General features: G+C 37.3%; 1 protein-coding gene across 3 annotated transcripts in view; it reads left to right on the top strand.

The window, feature by feature from the left end:
* LOC145694680 (beta-glucuronidase-like) overlaps positions 1 to 19,068 on the top strand; it is a 353,601-nt gene that overhangs the window by 266,189 nt on the left and 68,344 nt on the right. For all 3 annotated transcript variants that reach the window (XM_081771182.1, XM_081771183.1, XM_081771181.1), the window contains exons 5-6: positions 1,207 to 1,349; positions 3,132 to 3,334. In XM_081771182.1, the coding sequence (XP_081627308.1) occupies positions 1,207 to 1,349; positions 3,132 to 3,334 (346 nt within the window). The remainder of the gene's footprint in view (positions 1 to 1,206; positions 1,350 to 3,131; positions 3,335 to 19,068) is intronic.

Here is a 19,068-nt window from a genome sequence, read left to right as displayed (position 1 = left end):
AAAGTTCTGTCGCTTTTTCACCCACCAATTTCGAATATCGATATGTAATGTGAGACGTACCTGGAAGACCAAAAATAGTCCCCATCACCATCGATGACTTTCTGCCAATGTTCTGGAAGGCCATGGATTCCATCGCGGTGCACCTGATGTGACGGTGCAATATCCGGGGAGTATGGCGGATGCAATAGTGTTTACCATCTGAGGCGTAGAATGGTGTCCCGGATCATCCTAGTCAGTTGAGGCTTAGCGTTGTCCTGTAACAGGAAAACCCCTTTGCGATTCAGAAGAGCTGGCTCCAGAGTTTTGAGTTTTTCTTGAACACGACTCAACTGCTGACAGTATACAGTTGCATTGATGCTCTGACCAGCTTGTAGCAGTTCCCGATGCACGATGCCGCGAGCAGTCCACCAAATACACAGGAGGACCTTCTTCTGGTACAGTGTTGGTTTCGGCTCTTTTGGAACCAGTTCATAGGATGCTAACTAATGATGACGGTACCGTGGAGCTTCGTACAGGACCCACTTCTCATCACATGTCAACACCCTGTCCAGAAATGACTCCTTTCTTGGACAAGATAGCTAAGAAACACAGGTTGTCTTCTGGCCCGGTGTCAAATTATGTGTGACCCATCCACCAAACTTATAGTGCTTCCTAAGTTGATGGAGGTCCTGCCGAATAGGTACTCCATTCACACTAAATTGTAGTCCCAGTTCTTCACATGTGTGGCCTCTGTTCGCCTCAATTGCTGCCTGAAGATCTTCACTTTGTACTTGTGTTGGTCTTTTAGCATGCGGTGTGTCTTCAAGTGTTTCGTCATCGCCCTTAACCTTGTTGAACCACCGCTGCACTGTCCGCGTATTCACGACATCGCTACCAAAGGCCTGACATATCTTTTGCCCCGCTGCAGCTGCGTTTGACCCCAGTTTGAACTCATATAGCATACACGCCCTTATGACGCTCTGTGGAGGCCCCATGTTCACCCTGTCCTTACGCAAGTTCACGGTGTAACTGAACTGTCACCACCGGTAGTATGTTGGATATATACACATCAAGAAGTGACCTTCGTCTTATATTCACATTCAACTCGCACCGTGAGGGTCAATTGAGCACAGAACTCCACAAAGAACAACAGAACTTTCTTGGTTACATTTGCAGAGAGTAATGATTGAAACGTCATAATAGTAATAAAAGTAATTATGTTTTCAGGGCTCCGAAAGGCTATACTACACTGTCATACAATTTCGACTTTTTTAACTACGCTGGGATTCATAGACCAGTTTTGTTATATACAACACCAAATATTTATATAGATGATATAACAGTAGCTACGAACATTTCGGGTTCGTCAGGTAAGGTAAGAAATATTAATAATCTTTGTAACTTGGTAGTGATTTTATGAAAGCATCTGTATTGTCTATGTTGAGATTTATCTATATTGTCTATGATAGATATTTACAAGTTCAACAATGTGCATATTGTAGTAAACCATAGGGATCCAATCTCGAACCGTTGCTTTTTCTTTTCTCTATTACATCGTATTAACGATAGTGTGAACTGTCCCGTTGCTCTGTCACAATTCAAGGGTCGATAAGGATATATTTTAGTATCACATATATGACGTGGTTGTTGCATAGCATTAATTTTCATCTTAACAAATTCATTTTGTTCATTTTCTCTCAATCTTCACACTTAAGTTTGCTATTTTGTTTACCTCGATGAGATCTATCAATTAATATATGCATAATGTTTGTATGTTTATTTCATTCTGCGCTAATAATATTGTGAAGACTGAGTTTTCTGAAGTTTTTAAGCAATGCCAATTGCGCTAATGTTACTCTGTGTAATAATATCCTCTAAATTAGGCGGTTAAAACATGCAGACCGCATGTGGCTCTTGACTCATTTTATTGCGTTTCTCGATTCAACCGTAAAATTAAAAAGAAAAATAATAGAAGTACAAAAGGAAAACAATTATTACAAACGTGAATGATCACGTAAAATAATTCGTACGTAATTTACTGCTCTGGGAGAAACAAAACGAAGACTTGATACAATTCTCAACTTGTGCTAAGTGCAAAACAACTGCCGAGAAGCTTTAGCGTTTGAAGACTGAATTCGAAGAAGTTTCCCGTGATTTCAAATCTATCGAAAATGAACTCTTCTTGTTTTTTTTCTGTTCCTTTACCAACCACGTTGAGAAAGTGCCAACCCATTTGAAAATGAAATTAGACTACTCAGTTCTAAAGCAAAAATTTAGTGAAGTTTCTATATTTTACAAATAAGATACTTGCCTGTGGTCTCCAGATAATCTTAAATTTGCATCATAATACGTCCGATAGTACACATCACTGTGAAGAACTTTTCTCACTTATGGAAAGGAACAAATTCACAGTAATATAAAATTCACGTTAATAGACATTTATGTGGCCTCTATTCCTAGTGCGAGAACATATCGCCAGACATCGAAAGTTGGCTGCAGGAAAAAAGGTGTCGGGTGTTGGGAAGGAAATAATAGGTATCCATCCATCTTCTATTGGAATTTCCTTATGTTACTTTTATATTTTAAAGAACTACGTTATGTATTTATTCACTTTTTAAACATTTACTTCATTTGCTTTTGCTTGTGGTTCACACTATTGTGCGCTGTAGCGTTTGGAGCTAATAAATGTCATTCGAAATTGAAGTATGGAGCGTTCAGTGTACAAGGGAATCAAGTCTGCTTTTTTGATCATTTTGGACATATCTCACCTTTAAGATCTTTATGTAGAGCTCCTTTCAGAGCTTAGAAGATTCATATCTAGATATTGTAAGCAACCTTTATAAACTAAAGACACTGTAAACTTTTTTCATTGTACATAACCCTACTGCAAAAACTTTGTATTTTTTAAGCACAAATTAGCTATTTGACTTGATTCCTTTGTGTTCTGAACACCCCATTACTAACCACTTGGCTTCATCAAACATTATCTAGTGTCTATGAAAGTGTCTGATGAAGCCAAGTGGTTATTGGTAAACTTATCACAAGATATTGGTTTTATAATAGTTTCGTTTGCTTTGCTCAGAGATTAGTTTATTCTTAATTTAAAGATTATTATATTTCACATATTTATATAAAAATAATTTATTTTTTAGGCATTATCCAGTACACTATTACTTACGAAGGCCTTGATAAGTTTAATTCGACAAATATACTGTGTATTGTGAGTGTCCTAGACAAGAACGACACAATTGTCGCTAAGGGTACTGGCTGCAATAACGGTATTAAAATTGAAAACACAATACTGTGGTGGCCATATTTAATGCATTCAAGTCCTGGATACTTATACACATTACAGGTAAGGTAGCTGTGTAGTAAAAAGTAACGAACTACTCTAGGACAACATCTTTACTTATATATATATATAAACAATTTGCTCCTATAATATGGAGTTGTTTTTATGTACAAAGATATCAAATCTTTCTAATGACGAAGATAGTGATTTTTACGGCATCCTCATTTACGTGGAATCTCACCGTCCCTGACGCGCCTGGCCCTACTGACGCACTCTCTCGGTACTGCTCGAGCACTCCCTGCTGCGCTTCTACTCCAACTCGATTACATATCATTCGTGATTTTTAGCAGGGGTGGATAACTTAACGTAACTGTAACGTAACGAAAATAGTTCTCTGTAACAAAATTATTGGTTATTTAATGTAGGTAGGTACAAGGTATAACACCAATTTTTGTTACGACACCGTAACGTTATTCGAGCATGTAACGTTATTGTACCGTAACTAATTGAAGGAACAAATCTGTTTCGGGTATTCCTTTCACACTTGGTGGGAGAAAATCAACAACTGGTACCAGCTGAATGAGATTCTTTCCTCTGCGGGTATCTAATGGAACGGAAATGTGTGGAACAGAAGCTATTTCGTTACAAATACTATTTGCCACATGAATAACACAGTTGATCAGACAGGTTTGGTAAAGGTATTGTGTTCATCAGTTACAGATCTTATCAGATCTTTGGAGAGTTCCTCGGACATGGTATCTATTGTATTGTTCTTCAGAGGGTCACATTGAATTTCGTTCTTCAGGTGGTGAAGCAGAATGAATATTTCACTTTCATATGTTGTTATTGCAAATATGAAGTAGAGACAGAGAGAAAAAAGATCGATTTCTGTGAATATCATAGGAGGAAGTCAGTCACATACAAGGAAAAAGCCAGGTGGAAGGGGATAGCAGGGTCAGGGGGAAGCACAGAGTGAGACAAAAGTAGCAAAGGGGAGGGAAAATAGACAATCTCTTTCATTCTTCATCTTGCTTTGCTTTCATAGCGCTCTTCGCTGTCCACAACAAGAGTATGATTAATTTATGTAAGAACTGTTCCATGAATGGTGGGCGCAAGCCTGTGAAAATCATATTATTATTATTATTATTATTATTATTATTATTATTATTATTATTATTATTATTATTATTATTATTATTATTATTATTATTATTATTATTATTAAAACAAAGCCCACAAAATAGCTAGGAAATTGTGTGATGCATGGCCACATCATTGGCTATCAATCTGCATTATTTTTGGAATATTTCACCGTTGTTTGCTGATTCTTAATCCAAGCACATCCCCAATTTGTTCACTATATTAAATAAAACTATATTATTATTATTATTATTATTATTATTATTATTATTATTATTATTATTATTATTATTATTATTATTATTATTATTATGTCTAGCGAGCATAGCCTAGTGGCTAGCGTTCTTCTTTCGCAAAAGGGAGATCCTGGGTTCAAAGCTTGTGGCCTGCTACCCTGATCGGTTTTACCAGCTTTTTTCGTTGTTCCACAAAGTGAATGTCGGGATGTTATCTTTAAGCATAAATCCTGCCTGATTTTCTCCTTTCCTTTTTCCATTATTGATGTTAAAATATTCTGTTGTAAATTGGCCTTAGAAGCTGCATTTGAAATATTTTACATAAATAAATGAATGTTTAGAGCACGCCAGGCACGCGCCCAGATTTTTTTTTGTTTGGAGGGATCCGAAGATTTTTGCAGGTCTAATACGTATATGTAGTATTTAACCTGTGTTATTCAACACCCGAAAAGACGACAAGTAATTGTTAATTAGTGCCTCTTATTAAACATAATAGAGCTAAAGATATTAAAATTTTTAGGCTATGTCAATCATTTCGATGACAAAGAAGTATACTTATAGTAACAAAAGTTCACAAATGTTCATCGACTTGCGAAGTTTTGTGGGGAGGAATCTGAATCCTGTGGATCCCCACATAGGCCTTGGTTTCAATTCCCAGTGGGAGCTAAAGTACTTTTCCGGCGTTGATTCAGTATTTGAGACAATGGAAAAGCTTACGGTAGACTAGCGGAGTCCGGTTACGTGCTATGTGCCTTCCTTTTACTTAAGGAATAATGCTGTTGTTTGAGGTTGCAATTCATCAAGTATAAAAGGGGGAAGGGAGTTAGTAAAATCAATCTCATGTTGAAAGTTTACACATGTAGGCCACATGGAAGACAATATTTCAATATACACTATGTAAAATATTTATAAGTCAAAACTTGGTGTATATTTTCGGGTCGCGGACATAAGCTCACTGGCATTAAGCTCACCTATGTTAATGCAAAAGCGGACAAAAGCTCCCCGGACACAAGCTCACAATTAATAATATATTTGTATTATAAGATAATTTACGAAATAAAGAATACAATAATGATAAGTAATTACATTTATAGATTAACTAATTTAATTGCAAAGGAAAATAAACCTGAATAAAATAAATAAGCAACGGAAAAATGACAGACGGAAAATATGACAGAAATGAAACTAGACTTTGAATATTAATATGAAGTAGATTTTTAATATTAAAATATAAAATGAAAACAGATCTGGACAAACAAAAGAATACTACTTCCTCTTACTGAAGAAAGCAATCCAACTCCCTCCCCTGTGCTGATACTTTCGTGCAGGAAATTTTGCAGCACACAAATATCGGTAAACGAAACTTTGGTGAAAGGATATCTCCTTGTTATTTTTACGAATTACATTTATTTTATACTTTTTTTTTAAGATAATGTTGGTCTAGCAGCATTATTTTAAATTATTTTCAATTCTTTTAGAAATGGCATAGTGGTTCCAGATAAGATCATTGAAAATATTCTCTACAAAGTGCTGGAGGCAGAAGGAGAATGAATTGGAAAAGGTCTTGAGAGGGGGGAGGGAAATCCCTGCCTGTGAGCAGCACATCTGTTCGCAAAGATCAAATTGGAGCCGACAACCTTCAATGTTACCAAAAAAATGTTCGTTACTCTTGATCTAAAATTAAGCGTAAAATTGAAACAATCATCCAACTTCTATTGCTTTTCTGTGTACATTTGGAGCATTTTTAGTTGTTGACCACCATACTTCATTAGATGTTCATGAAGTAAAATTTACATTATCTTAGGAGGACTGAGAAACTAATGATAAAAGGTATAAGATCCTCGATATTTATTAGCCGAAGCGCCTTCCGTGATGCACTTTCACGATTCTGTTCAATGACAGGGGGTTGTGGTGGCTCAGTGATGGAGCATTCGCTCCTGGTTCGTGTGATCTTCAGTTCAATCCAAGCTCGCGCCAAGTGGGCTTTTGTGGTGAACAAGCCTTGCGTGCGTGAATTCTCCCGTTTCTTTCCACTTTCTTGCCGTTGAACGATCCGCAGTGATAATTTCCCCTCGACACAGAAAGACATGATCTATCACCTCCACCATAAAGCATTATCATATCAGCACCTTCTGCAGGTGGATGGTGGTATTGGAAAATATGTTCCTGAAGTGATCACAATCCAACTACTGTCCTGACCGTTTTCGATTGTTGTCTAAAGTCCTGATAGTTTACAATTGCAGATCTATTTTTCACAATCTAATGCAGGAAAACTTCTCGGTTATTCCATACACTCAAAGAATGGCATACGTTTTAACGGCGATATTAGCCGATGTGACTTATGTAGCCATTAATCCAACTTTTTTTACTTGCTGATTGTGTGGAACCTCAAACAATAGTGTCATGATCTGTATCAAATTCGTTTACAATTTTAGGAATACTTTTCCGAAGATCTGCTTTCACAGTCATCCTAAGGAGCTCATCAGAACATGTTGTTGGTCGATGGACGCGGGGTTTAGTTTTCAATGTTTTCACTGGCACGAAAGTTTACAAACCAATACCATATAGTGTGTTCATTCATCACTTCTGGAGCAAATGCACTTTGTATTCCGCAGCTAGATGTGAAGAATATTTTAACTTGAACTCTTGAACAAAATACCAATCGCATTTATGCATTCTCCATGATGTATTTTCACACCATCCTGTTCAACGACAAAGGACCGCGTGGCTCAGTGATACAGCATTCACTTTTGGGCGTGGGTGAAGGTAACATGAAGTTATACGAGAATGACAACGCATTTTGGGAGTATTTGGGAACTGTGTCGGACATATTAGCTCTTGAAGACTGGGCTCCTTTGTTGCTAATCGCCTATTTCAGCGTTCTTTATAACTGGCACACAGTGACACACCAACGGGTCCAACGGGACTGGAGCTCCCTCAAAACATCCTAACTCTGTATATATTTGTACACTTTCTCAATAAAACTATATTTGTTCAACATGGAAATTATTGATATAGCACAAAAATTTGATTTTACACTTCATCTGTACTCTTTCTCTTATAAGAGGCCGCGGTGGTTCAGTTGCAGAGCGTTCACTTCTGGTGCATGGGGCCCTGGTTCGATTTCCGCTCACGCTAAGTGAACTTTGTGGTGGACAAACACCGTGTACGTGGGTTTTCTCGGGGTTCTCCCGTTTCCTCCCACTTTCTTCATTCCACCATTTCATTCATTTCTCACCATCATCACCGTCTCTTTTAGCCTAGCCAGTATAGCCGTGGGAGGTAAAACTGAAAGATTTCATTTCATTTCTTTTTCTTCTTCTTCTTTATTATTATTATTATTATTATTATTATTATTATTATTATTATTATTATTATTATTATTATTTGCTTGTTTGTTCGAAAGCAGTGTTCCCAGAGCTACACTGACATCCTTCCCGTGTAGCACCGAGACTACAGGAGATGCAGACCAATAGTCTAAGGTAGGATCTAAACCATCGTAATGCCTTCAACCTCTTCCACCAAAAATCGTCCCGGGACCACGTCCATCAAAGGAGCGGGCTAATAATAATAATAATGTACAGGTGTCATAAAGGTTAGTGGAAGCCCAAGCCATCAAACCAGTATACTCAACTGTTATATATTAGTTTTCCTAATTCATAATCCTTTGTTCAGACGCGCTACTCCGCTTGACTTAGTCAAGCTTAGACAGTACTGAATGGGCAGAGTGGTAAATAATCTGTGCTCTACTCGTAAATCATTTGTAAAACTAGTTTACGTATGATGTCCAGTTTGACTTATTTCATGTTTTAAAAGATAATACAGGTTAGGGCTACTCAACAAAGTAAAAAAAAAAAAAAAAAAAAAAAAAAATTCATAAAACAAAGTAGGTTTCTGTAGTGCAATATTTTCACAATTAATATTGAAACCCCAAAAGGTAATAGATTTCTTCCACTTCCAATTTTAGTAGAGGGATTAGAGTACAAACGAAATGTATATTTTTGGGACGCTTAACTGAATGCAGAAAACAGCTTCTTGTTATCTATTATAGATTTATTCTATAACTCTCAACGTTAAAACAGGAAGTTTCTGATTTTCGACCACTTCCGGTTTGAATAGAGGCCTAAGACAGAAGGTGGCAGCTATTTTTAGAACGCTGAATAGAATGCAGAAAACCGCTTCTTACTGTTACAATTCCTGTTCTATAGATATGACTATTGAAACCGGAAGTGGTTCATTCCTACGACTTCCGGTTTCAATTGAAGATCAATAGAGGACATGAAAGGTATTGTTGCAGTTGCGTAGCGAGAAACTCATCAAGGTGGCGTTCACACACAAGCATTTCATATATATATACAGGCATGGGCGCCGATCCTGGGGGACCAAGGTGACCCGGGACCCCCCCAAAGCACATGTGGGCCCCCTTATTGTATTTAAGAAGATATAATATTTGGAATAATTTGAATGCAATTTGTTTTAAAATCCTCATATATGCCTTCTCCATCTAAATGAGGCCCGCCATTTTACAGAGAAATCGGCGCCCTTGTATAAAGGCGCGGATCCGAGGGAAGGCTATAGGAGCTATAGTCCCCCCTTGACGATCAGGTATACACTGGTTAAAATGGGCTTCAATTCTGCTTTACACTGGATAAAGCTGCAAGCTATGGTTTAGCCCCTCCCTTGTTCATATCCTCGAACCGCCACTGTATCTATCTATCTATCTATCATATCGGGTCTAGGAAAATTCGGTGTAAGAAAACTCGGTGTAGGAAAATTCGGTGTACGGAAAATTCGGTGTACAGAAAATTCGATGTACGGAAAACTCGGTGTGGGGAAATTAAGGTGTAAGGTAGATTCGGTGTAACACATATTGAATATTACCACTTACGATAATTTACGACACTTCATATTCTGAAAACGAAATGTAACGAATAAAATGTTATTACCTATTTCAAGAAAAGCTTTTTTTTTTTTTTTTTTTTTTTTTTTTGCCTTGAGTCCAATACCTCTTTCATGTCTTTGGCGGGGTATTACTATAAACTACTTTTCATCACACAATGAAGCTGACACTTTTTGTCAGAAATAAAACAATTACAACTATAAGTTCAGAGAATAATTATAGGAACAACTAAAAACACCTTTCCTATAGTACCTCATAGAACATATACAAGGTGGTCCTTTTAAAACTCACGGATTTCATTTGGGTCTAGAATTTCTAACTGAAGTCCGATTTTCATGCGGTTTGGGGCTAATGATCAAGGAATTTTGGGAGATTTATGGAACTATGTTTAATGGTTTAAATTCATTTATGGTAATATTGGCCACGCCTCTGGAAAAACAGCAAATATTCGCCACTGTAACGAATTGGAATTAGGTGAGGTGCGGTATGGAGATTAGAGGTTCTTCGTTAGATGGCAACCTCGCGACGGTCAAAAAGAAGCAGCAAACTGGGCCGTTCTATTGAGAATTGTGCTGTGCTACTGTATCAATATGATCAGGACACAGTTACAATAATGCACTCTTTGGAGCAACGTGATTTTATCGTTAAAAAAATTTTTGGAGAACGGGATCTGTTGTTGCTACGCAAAGGGCATTTACACGCAACTTTGCCTCACGTTCTGCCCCAGACAGGAACATAATATGGTCGTTAGTGAATAAATTGCAGGAAACAGGATCGCTTCTGAGTAAGACAGAGAAGCATCGGACCAATTACTCATGATGTCCGTCTTAACCACAGATTGATGTTAATATGCAGAAATCAAACCATTAGCTTGTTTATATATTCCTTTTCAATTGTTTGTTGAGCTTAAGCAAAAGCTAAACAAATACTGTAACCCTATTGGCTCCTTATTCACTTCTCCTCCAATCAGACACTTCGGTATGTTTTCCTTAAGTGAAGCTAAACAAGTACTGTAATCATATTTGCTCCTTATTGACTTCTCCCATCAGAGTTAGACATTTTAGTTGCATTTATTTTTACAATTATGAATAACATATAAATATATAAATTATGAAGATTTTGAAGAATTTAGATTTAAACATTTACTTATAAAATATAAATAAAATCGTTACAACTGTTTTTTAAAAATCTTCAATTTTCAATTTACTCCTCCAGTAACCTACCTGTATTTTTGGAAGTCGAAAATTCTAGAACAACATAAAAACTTGAGTTTCAAATTAAGTGCTGGTACATTGAATGCAGTGGCCTCTATGCTTCGCTAAATCATACGGGCGGACATCGAAAAACTAATTTCTCGTCATGTACAGGTCATGAAATATTAAAATCCGTCGAAATCTAGAATTCAAATTATTTCACGATCACAATTTTTTTTTTAATTTGTTATAGTAGACAGTAAAAGTATGTTCTACACAAAATTTGAACTTAAAACTAATACGCTCATTTATCCTCAAAGTTGAGTTTTTAATAAATCCTACGGTCTACTACAACGAATCTTTCTTTACACTTAACATTCTCCACACCGAGTTTTCGGGACACCGACTTTTCTGTACACCGAATTTTCCTACACCGAGTTTTCTTACACCGAATTTTCCTACACCGAAATTTCCTACACCGAATTTTCCTGCTCCCATCTATATCTATATCTATATATATATAGGGCCGGATTTAGGGACTGCAAAGGTGCACTTCCCCCTTTTGTTGTAAATATACACTATCTAAAATGAGAAGCGAGCAGTGAAAATAGCAACACATTCCGAAACTTTTTGCCATCATGTTTCTGTTTGGGGCTTAAAAGAAAGCAGAGCTTTGCAAAAGCGTGATTTTCTGAAGGTTGAAGGAAAAGAACTCACCAAGCAAAATAATATAACTTTTGTCAAGTAGGTAAGAAAAAATAAGGCAAGAGGAGAGAAGGACATTTTTGTCCTGCATTACACTTGCGTCCCTGTTTAAAATATTTCGGCCAGTAGTTACTGAAAAAGAAGATACAACGTACAAGACAAGTCGAGTCGAGACTGTCGGCGACCGAGCCCAGACATAATATATAATGATCTTTATTCCTTAAGCGATACTTGGAAACCAAATTTGATTTAAATCTGACCAATAGTTACCGAGAAATAAAGTACAACATACAAACAGAGCCGAGCCGAGCCTGTCCTTTGCCGAGTCGGCCACCAAGTATAGAGATGTTTATTCTTTGGATAATGGGCTATCTGCACACCAAATTTCGATTATATTTGGCCAGTAGTTACGGAGAAATAAAATAGAACACACAAGGCAAGCCGAGCCGAGCCTATCGCCGACCAAGCTCGGCCATCACATGTAGTGATCTTTATTCCTTAGATGATTGGGTACTTGTACATCTGATTTGGTTTAAATTTAGCTGGTAGTTACCGAGGAATAAAGTACTACATACACACATACTTAATTACATCTGGAGTAAAACCACAAGCTCTCTTATGCTTACTAAGGAAACTAAAAAGAAACGTTCTAACATTACAAATGGAACATACTTCATGTAAAAAGAATCCACTTTCAACATTACAACACTAATGGGGAGAGCTTGAGGCGGGTGAGCCCCCCTGACTACGCCACTGCACTTTTGAGACACTTGAGTGAGAGCTATCCGAATGGAGAAAACTGCTTTCATCTACCGCTCTTGCTCTATGTAGACCAATATTTATTAAAACGAGAAATTATAGTTGAATGAACCACTTCCGGTTTTATTAGAGAGTTAATAATAGAGATTAAATATGTTCTTACGAAACTGAAACCCGGATCTTAATACGTATTACGTTTTTCGATCTATGATGATCAATGATCAAACCGGAAATGGTTTCTTTAAACCACTTTCGGTTTGAGAAGACTATTTTAATAAACTCACTTCCTAATTCTTGACTCTTTGTATTTTTACCAAATTTGGTGATGATCCATGAAATACTTTATTTATTTATTTATTTTTGTCACACACTGACACACGCGAATATGGTAAATATATAATGGAGTTTTGATAAACCAAACTCTAGTTATTCAAAAAAAAAAAAAAAAAACTTACAACGAAAACTTGATTTTTGCCATCCCTGCACACAATTAATCCGTTCTAACCACAGAAACATCGTACTGTGTGCGTGCTGTGATAAATATTATAAAATGAAAAGAAATCTATCCTTCCAGAAAACAAAAGAAATAGGCAAATATATAAGAAACATTTAGACTTTTTTTTGGTTGTACATTTGTGAGTGGAAGAGATTAAAGCTACTGCTTCGAAGGAGAATCCATCCGTTACAAGCAACAAAAGATATAGAAAAGCGATTGGAAAGACATTCCATACTGAGGTTTCAAAGATCATTATCTTTGATCTACGAAGTATTTTGTTGACACGTGAATCATACCAACTTACGCCGAAAAAACACATTCAGATAGTTGTGTCGTAAAGTTGTGGGAAATCAGTGGGAAGTGGGAGTGGAAAGGGAGACTGCTCAAGGCATAAATGATTATGAAGCTGGAGGGGTAGACACGGGTTTCACTTTTCAAATTGTCATAATACATCCCTCATCAGCATTTGTTCTTCAAAGAATGTCATCCATAGTAATTCATGAGGTTTGCAAGTGGTCTTTTGACTCTTTACCTGCAGTAACTCAATACGGAAGAATGCATTACAATTAATCCAAGTAATTAGGTGCAAAATTGTGACAGTCATCTGAATTGTATTACTCTTTGGCAATAAAATTACCAGTTCCTAAATGCAGTATTTTCTAAGATATTTATGAATTAAATTTTACATGTTATCTTATGAAGATTCTGAAGCCTCTGATGATGGGAAGACAGTGTGCGAATTAGATCATCCATATTAGGGGGGATAAAATTAGGCCAACAGGACAAAGTCTGAAGCCGCAAATTACAAAATGAGACCCCATATATATATATATATATATATATATATATATATATATATGTGTGTGTGTGTGTGTGTGTGTGACATCTGCAATAAATAAAGAGATTTATTAATTTAATAAATCTTCCGACAATAACTATGCACATATATATTGTCTGATACACACACACACACACACCACAAAACTTTTCTGAACGTGTTTAAATGTTGTACTCACTCTTGTTCCCGTAGCTCTCTAAGGTTTATTTACTTAATAATTCATCCATGCCATGATCACAAGCATTTGTTAACTTTTATACTCATATTAAAATCTTCCACTTTACGTTATTACATACCAAAGGTAGCCAAAAAAAAAAAAAAATTTCAGTCTCATGAAAACCACTAAAATTATCAGTTAAACCGGGCATACTTTTTTTAAAAAAAATCTAGATATTAGTCTATCAAAGAAGAAGTGGATTGTTGTTGGTTCCGATTTCTGACATCAAGGTCAAATGGAAGGCCAAATATTTAAAATATCTCAATTCAAATTTTGAGCTTATGCTTCTACTCCAGGCTAAAGCTGCGCTCTTCACTTTTTTTCCTCCAAATATTGATTCCGTGATGGGGCTCAGGAAGTCAACACTTACAATTACTTTACTGTTAGGTTGCAGATGAGTTTCACTATGGGCTACGTTATTCAAATGAAGTTTTTCAGACAACATTATTAGCGTTGACAGCAAACTGTACAGCGAAAAGAAAGATGGAAAAATGAAGGGTTAACTTTAAAAAAAAAAAAAAAAACGCTCCAGTTGAAACGCTTATACAGACACGGACAATGACACGGAGAACCAGTCGTATTAACAAATGCTGAAACAAATCTTCAATTATGCGCTTATTCACCTAAAAATCACCTTCACTAACATGTCTGCTCACTAGGAGCGTATCCCCAGCGTGTACGTTAACATATGCTTAGGAGAGAATACCTATATCTCAGATTTTGAGTACAGTTTCAAAAGTTCATTTCCGTAAACTGTAAAAGGCAGTGATTACTATGCTAATTATCACAAATTAAATGCAACTTTTGAGTTGCATACACACAAACTACTAGAGAATGAAGACCATGTGCTAAGAAAGAGTACACTGGAAAATGAAATAGCATGTTATAACAAAAATTAAAATAAGATGATAATCGATATGAACGTAGAGGATGAATATGACATGTCCGAACTTCGCCAAGTATGGTGGAAGAAGCTATTTGTTTATTTCTTCTTGGCCAACCGCTAAGAACATTTATAAATCCATATGTGGCTTTGTTATACGCAATTAGTACATTCAAGTTCACGAACTGAAGGGTACGAAGGTACAGTTGCAAGTAACAACCGAAGTTCAACTAAACAACGTTGAAAATAGTGGGTAATTAGCAGGGGCGGATCCAGGACAGACTTCTGGGGGGGCGGTGGGTTGTCATACTGCTACTTTTAAGGGCTCCAAAGTTTGGGATGGGTTATATATATCGCCCCCCTTGGATCCGCCTCTGGTAATTAGGTGTTAAGTAGAAATGGACAAAACTGAATAGTTTACATCGATCATTCCGAAGAAATTTAGAGTTATACTGAGCATAGTTTGGGGTGGAAAGGGAGCATCCCCGGTGGGGATTCTTCAGCTGACTTCTTTGAGGGGGGAACAAAATGTGATTGAGGGGGAAAATCCCCCTCATCCCCCCGGTAATTCGCACCCTGTGGGAAGACATCCCCTTAAGCTGTAGGTCATGTCTGACAGTGGCGTAGTCAGGGAGGATCACCTGGCTCAAGCCCCCCCCCCCATTAATATTGCGATGTTGAACGTGGATTCCGCTTACATATAGTATGTTCTATTTGTGATCCTGATGTTAGGACTTTTCTTTTTAGTTCCCGGCGTAAGCTGACCGGATGTTGTACTTTTACTCCAGATGTACTGTAATTATGTGTGTGTGTTTGTAGTACTTTATTCCTCGGTAACTATCAGCTAAATTTAAACCAAACTTGGTGCGAAAATACCCAATCATTTAAGGAATAAAGATCACTACATGTGATGGCCGAGCTCGGCCGGCGATAGGCTCGGCTCGGCTTGCCTTGTATGTTCTATTTTATTTCTCCGTAACTACTGGCTGAATATAATCGAATATGGTGCGCAGATAGCCCATTGTCCAAAGAATAAAGATCGCTATACTTTACAAAGCGACAGGGCAAAGGACAGGTTCGCCTTTACAACAACAAAAGAACTACGAATATATTTTGTTTGACGGAAGGTGAAGGGGCTGAAGTATAATCTTGGGTGTGAGAATGTGTTCATTTGACCCTGTACATTAGAGACCTGCACGGGCCGAATTTTTCGGCCCGAGCCCAATCCAGCCCGTACGTAGCTAGGCCCGGCCCAGCCCGGGCCCGAAAAGGTTTGGAGATTTTCGGCCCGAGCCCGGCCCGGCCCGATAAGTTTTTTAAAGCCTCGAGCCCCAATCTTTCTCAAAATTTAGTGCTAAATATGACCTAACCCTCAGAAACATTTTCTAAACTCTGGTTCACAACCTGACGCTTGCCTCCCAAATGGTACCATTGCCTCCTATAGGGATGCGCACGAGACAAGATTTGTGGCTGTCTCGACTCGAAAATGTGCTGTAAAAGTGATGTCTCGACTCGAAAAATATATATTTTTCTATTGGAAGAGCCGTGTCTCGACTCGAATTTTGTCAAGAAAATCCTGTCTCGACTCATCTCGTGCGCATCCCTAGCCTTCTAGAACTTTGCCTGTCGTCGAGAGAACAAAAACTCCATTCCCTGTAACAAAAATCTAACTTAATTGATTTTTAGCATAAAATGAAGATGGCAATATTGTTTAGCGACAGGCAAAACATTCCCACCCCTTCTTGTTATATTTTGAGTTCAGTGAAGGTCAAGGTCAGAACTCAATTTACCGCATAATGCCTGAAATCCTCTATAGTGAAAATGGAGCCGCTAAGCAACACAAACTGTAAATAGCTAGTGCATTCTTTGTAACACTTTTCACGGACACACTTCTTCAACGTTTGGCTTTATTCCAATTATCGTTTAACGAAAGTCAATAATTATTAAAGAATTGCAATTGATCGGCCCCAACAAGGCCCGACCTGAAGAGAAATCAGTGTCGGCCAGCCCAAGCTCGGCCCGGCCCAAAGAAATAACAGTGTCGGCTCGCCCAAGCCCGGCCCAGCTCAAAGAAATAGCAGAGTCGGCCCGCTCAAGCCCGGCCCGTGCAGGTCTCTACTGTACATTGTCAGTTATTCGCTTCAAACGCCATATTTCTTACCTTTTCATGCCGGCATATGTAATGACTTCTATATATTGATTTGCTATATATTACAGGCACGCCACGAAACCTCAAGTCTGAATCCAGCAACAAGATCATATAGTTTTTTTCTTTTTTTCTTTTTTCTTTTCTTTCTTTCTTTTTCTTTTTCTTTTTTCTTTTTTTTTCAAGATATAATTTATGCAAATGTCTATCGCCAAACTGAAATATTCAGTCATCATTGGCGATCTGGCGATCGAAAATTCCAACCTGGCGACCAATTTGGTACATGTTTTTGTTTTATATTACTTAGGCACCAGACAAGGGTTGGAAAAAATAGTTTTATTTTTTTTAAAAAAAAGAACAAAACATGTGTTTAAAACATAAAAAAAGATGTTCAAAACGTTTTAAACAAATGGAGTTAATTCAAAATTTCAAATACAAATGGAGTCATGTTACGTGTTTTAAGGCTAGAACTTTACCAGAAATACGCTTGTGCGGTTACTTTAGCCTTAAAACAAGTCATTTTGGAGTTACTGCTTCTGAAAATTTCCTAATTATGCTCTTAGAGGCTAAGATCGCGTTTCATGGAGGCGGGTGTGATTTTTAATTGCAAAAATTTGATTACTATTTCAGAACACTCATACTAATAAAATTATCTTAAAATAATACATTTTCGAAAAGTAATGATAGTTTGAAGCACACTTCATGTTGTGCTAACTTTAGAATATTTTCTGCAAGCCTATGTAATTGGTTGTTTTTTAAGTCAATAATTCATTGAAGAAAAGTAATATTTGAGACGTTCAGAGCACTATGGATCCAAGTCCATTTTCAATAAGGTTCAGGTTTGCTCAGCAAATGAATTCTATTTCCAAACGTAATATTTTCGCAGTCAAGAGTCCGCAATAAGTATAACTAAAACCACGTTAAAGGCCGTGGGATAGTTTCATATGACAGCCGCTAGATAGGGGCGTTAATGGGGCAGGAGGGCATCCGCCCCCACCCCACCCTGAATTTCAGACTTTGGGGGCAGTAAGGCAGTTTTAAAAACCTTTCGATAAGCAAGATCCAACAAAATAAGTTTGAGGTCCTTACACCGAATAAATAAGGAGGAAATACAGATGATCGAAACTGGAAAGTTGTTCCAAATGATGTCGTTTTTTCTTTCCGTAAAACTAATGTTAAGCGATTCCAAGTTGTACGGAGACTGACAAGGTACATTCGCGAAGTGTCCCCTCGGAATTCGTGTAACATTGATTCAAATGCAAAGTTCTCCGTGGCCCAATGTGTATTGTACTAATTTAAGCGGCCCATACCGGTAATTTCCATATTTATGGGCCTTCATATATATCCGGAATTCAATCATACACTACTATAACACTCGAACACAAAGTTGCTTTTAGTTTCTTTAGATTTCACTGGACATGAATATGGGCATATGCAGAACAAATTGAATCAAGTACTCCTTCTCTGACATATGTTACCCACCTTGGCCGCCATCTTGGATTTAACTTTCGGTTTTTCAAATGGCAATAGGTTCAAATGATACATCAAATTAATGTAAACTTTTCTCGGAATTTCATTGGTGTACTGAGTTTTATCGTAGCTTGTATATACCATTAAATGTCAAGCACTTCATATTGAACCAAATAGAAAGTTGTGCAGGGCCCCGTGTGTATATGCAATCTTTTATGTGTTGATGAAATATTCTCTGAACTTATATACATGCAGACACACAGATGTCAGTACGGAAATGGTAGGTCTTCACCCAAATCTGGCCGTATCTGGATCTACATTAGGCATTTTGACAGTAATACAATACTTCCTTATTATAGTATAACATGGAAGTAATAAAATCACTCATGCAAATGTAATAAGATTATGACACCTCTGTTGTAAGGAGTTTACCAGTTAGAAATTGTTTTGATTTGTCAACATCAAAAACGTAAGCGTAACTGATATTAACCTGCAATGTCTATTCGCAAAGTGGCTGGAGGGAATGAACATGTAATACCTTCCAAATGGTACAAGCTACGGTAAAATACATTACACCAGTGAATGTAAATGTAAATGTCCGATGTAACACTTGCACCTATTTCCATTTGAAAAACCAAAAGTAAAATCTAATATGGCGGATCTAAGATGGCGGCCGGGATGGGTAACATGTGTCAGAAGCAGTACTTGATCCAATTCGTTTTTCATATACCCATATTCATGTCCAGTGAGTAACATCTAAAGAAACTAAAATGAATTTTGTGTCCGAGCGTTATGGTAGTGTATGATAGAATTC

Source organism: Thermobia domestica, chromosome 9 (assembly GCF_964235325.1).
Source record: "Thermobia domestica chromosome 9, izTheDome1.hap1.1, whole genome shotgun sequence".
NCBI classification, from domain to species: domain Eukaryota; kingdom Metazoa; phylum Arthropoda; class Insecta; order Zygentoma; family Lepismatidae; genus Thermobia; species Thermobia domestica.
The sequence above is the reverse complement of the archived record's forward strand: the minus strand, read 5'-3'. Positions and strand labels throughout refer to the sequence as shown.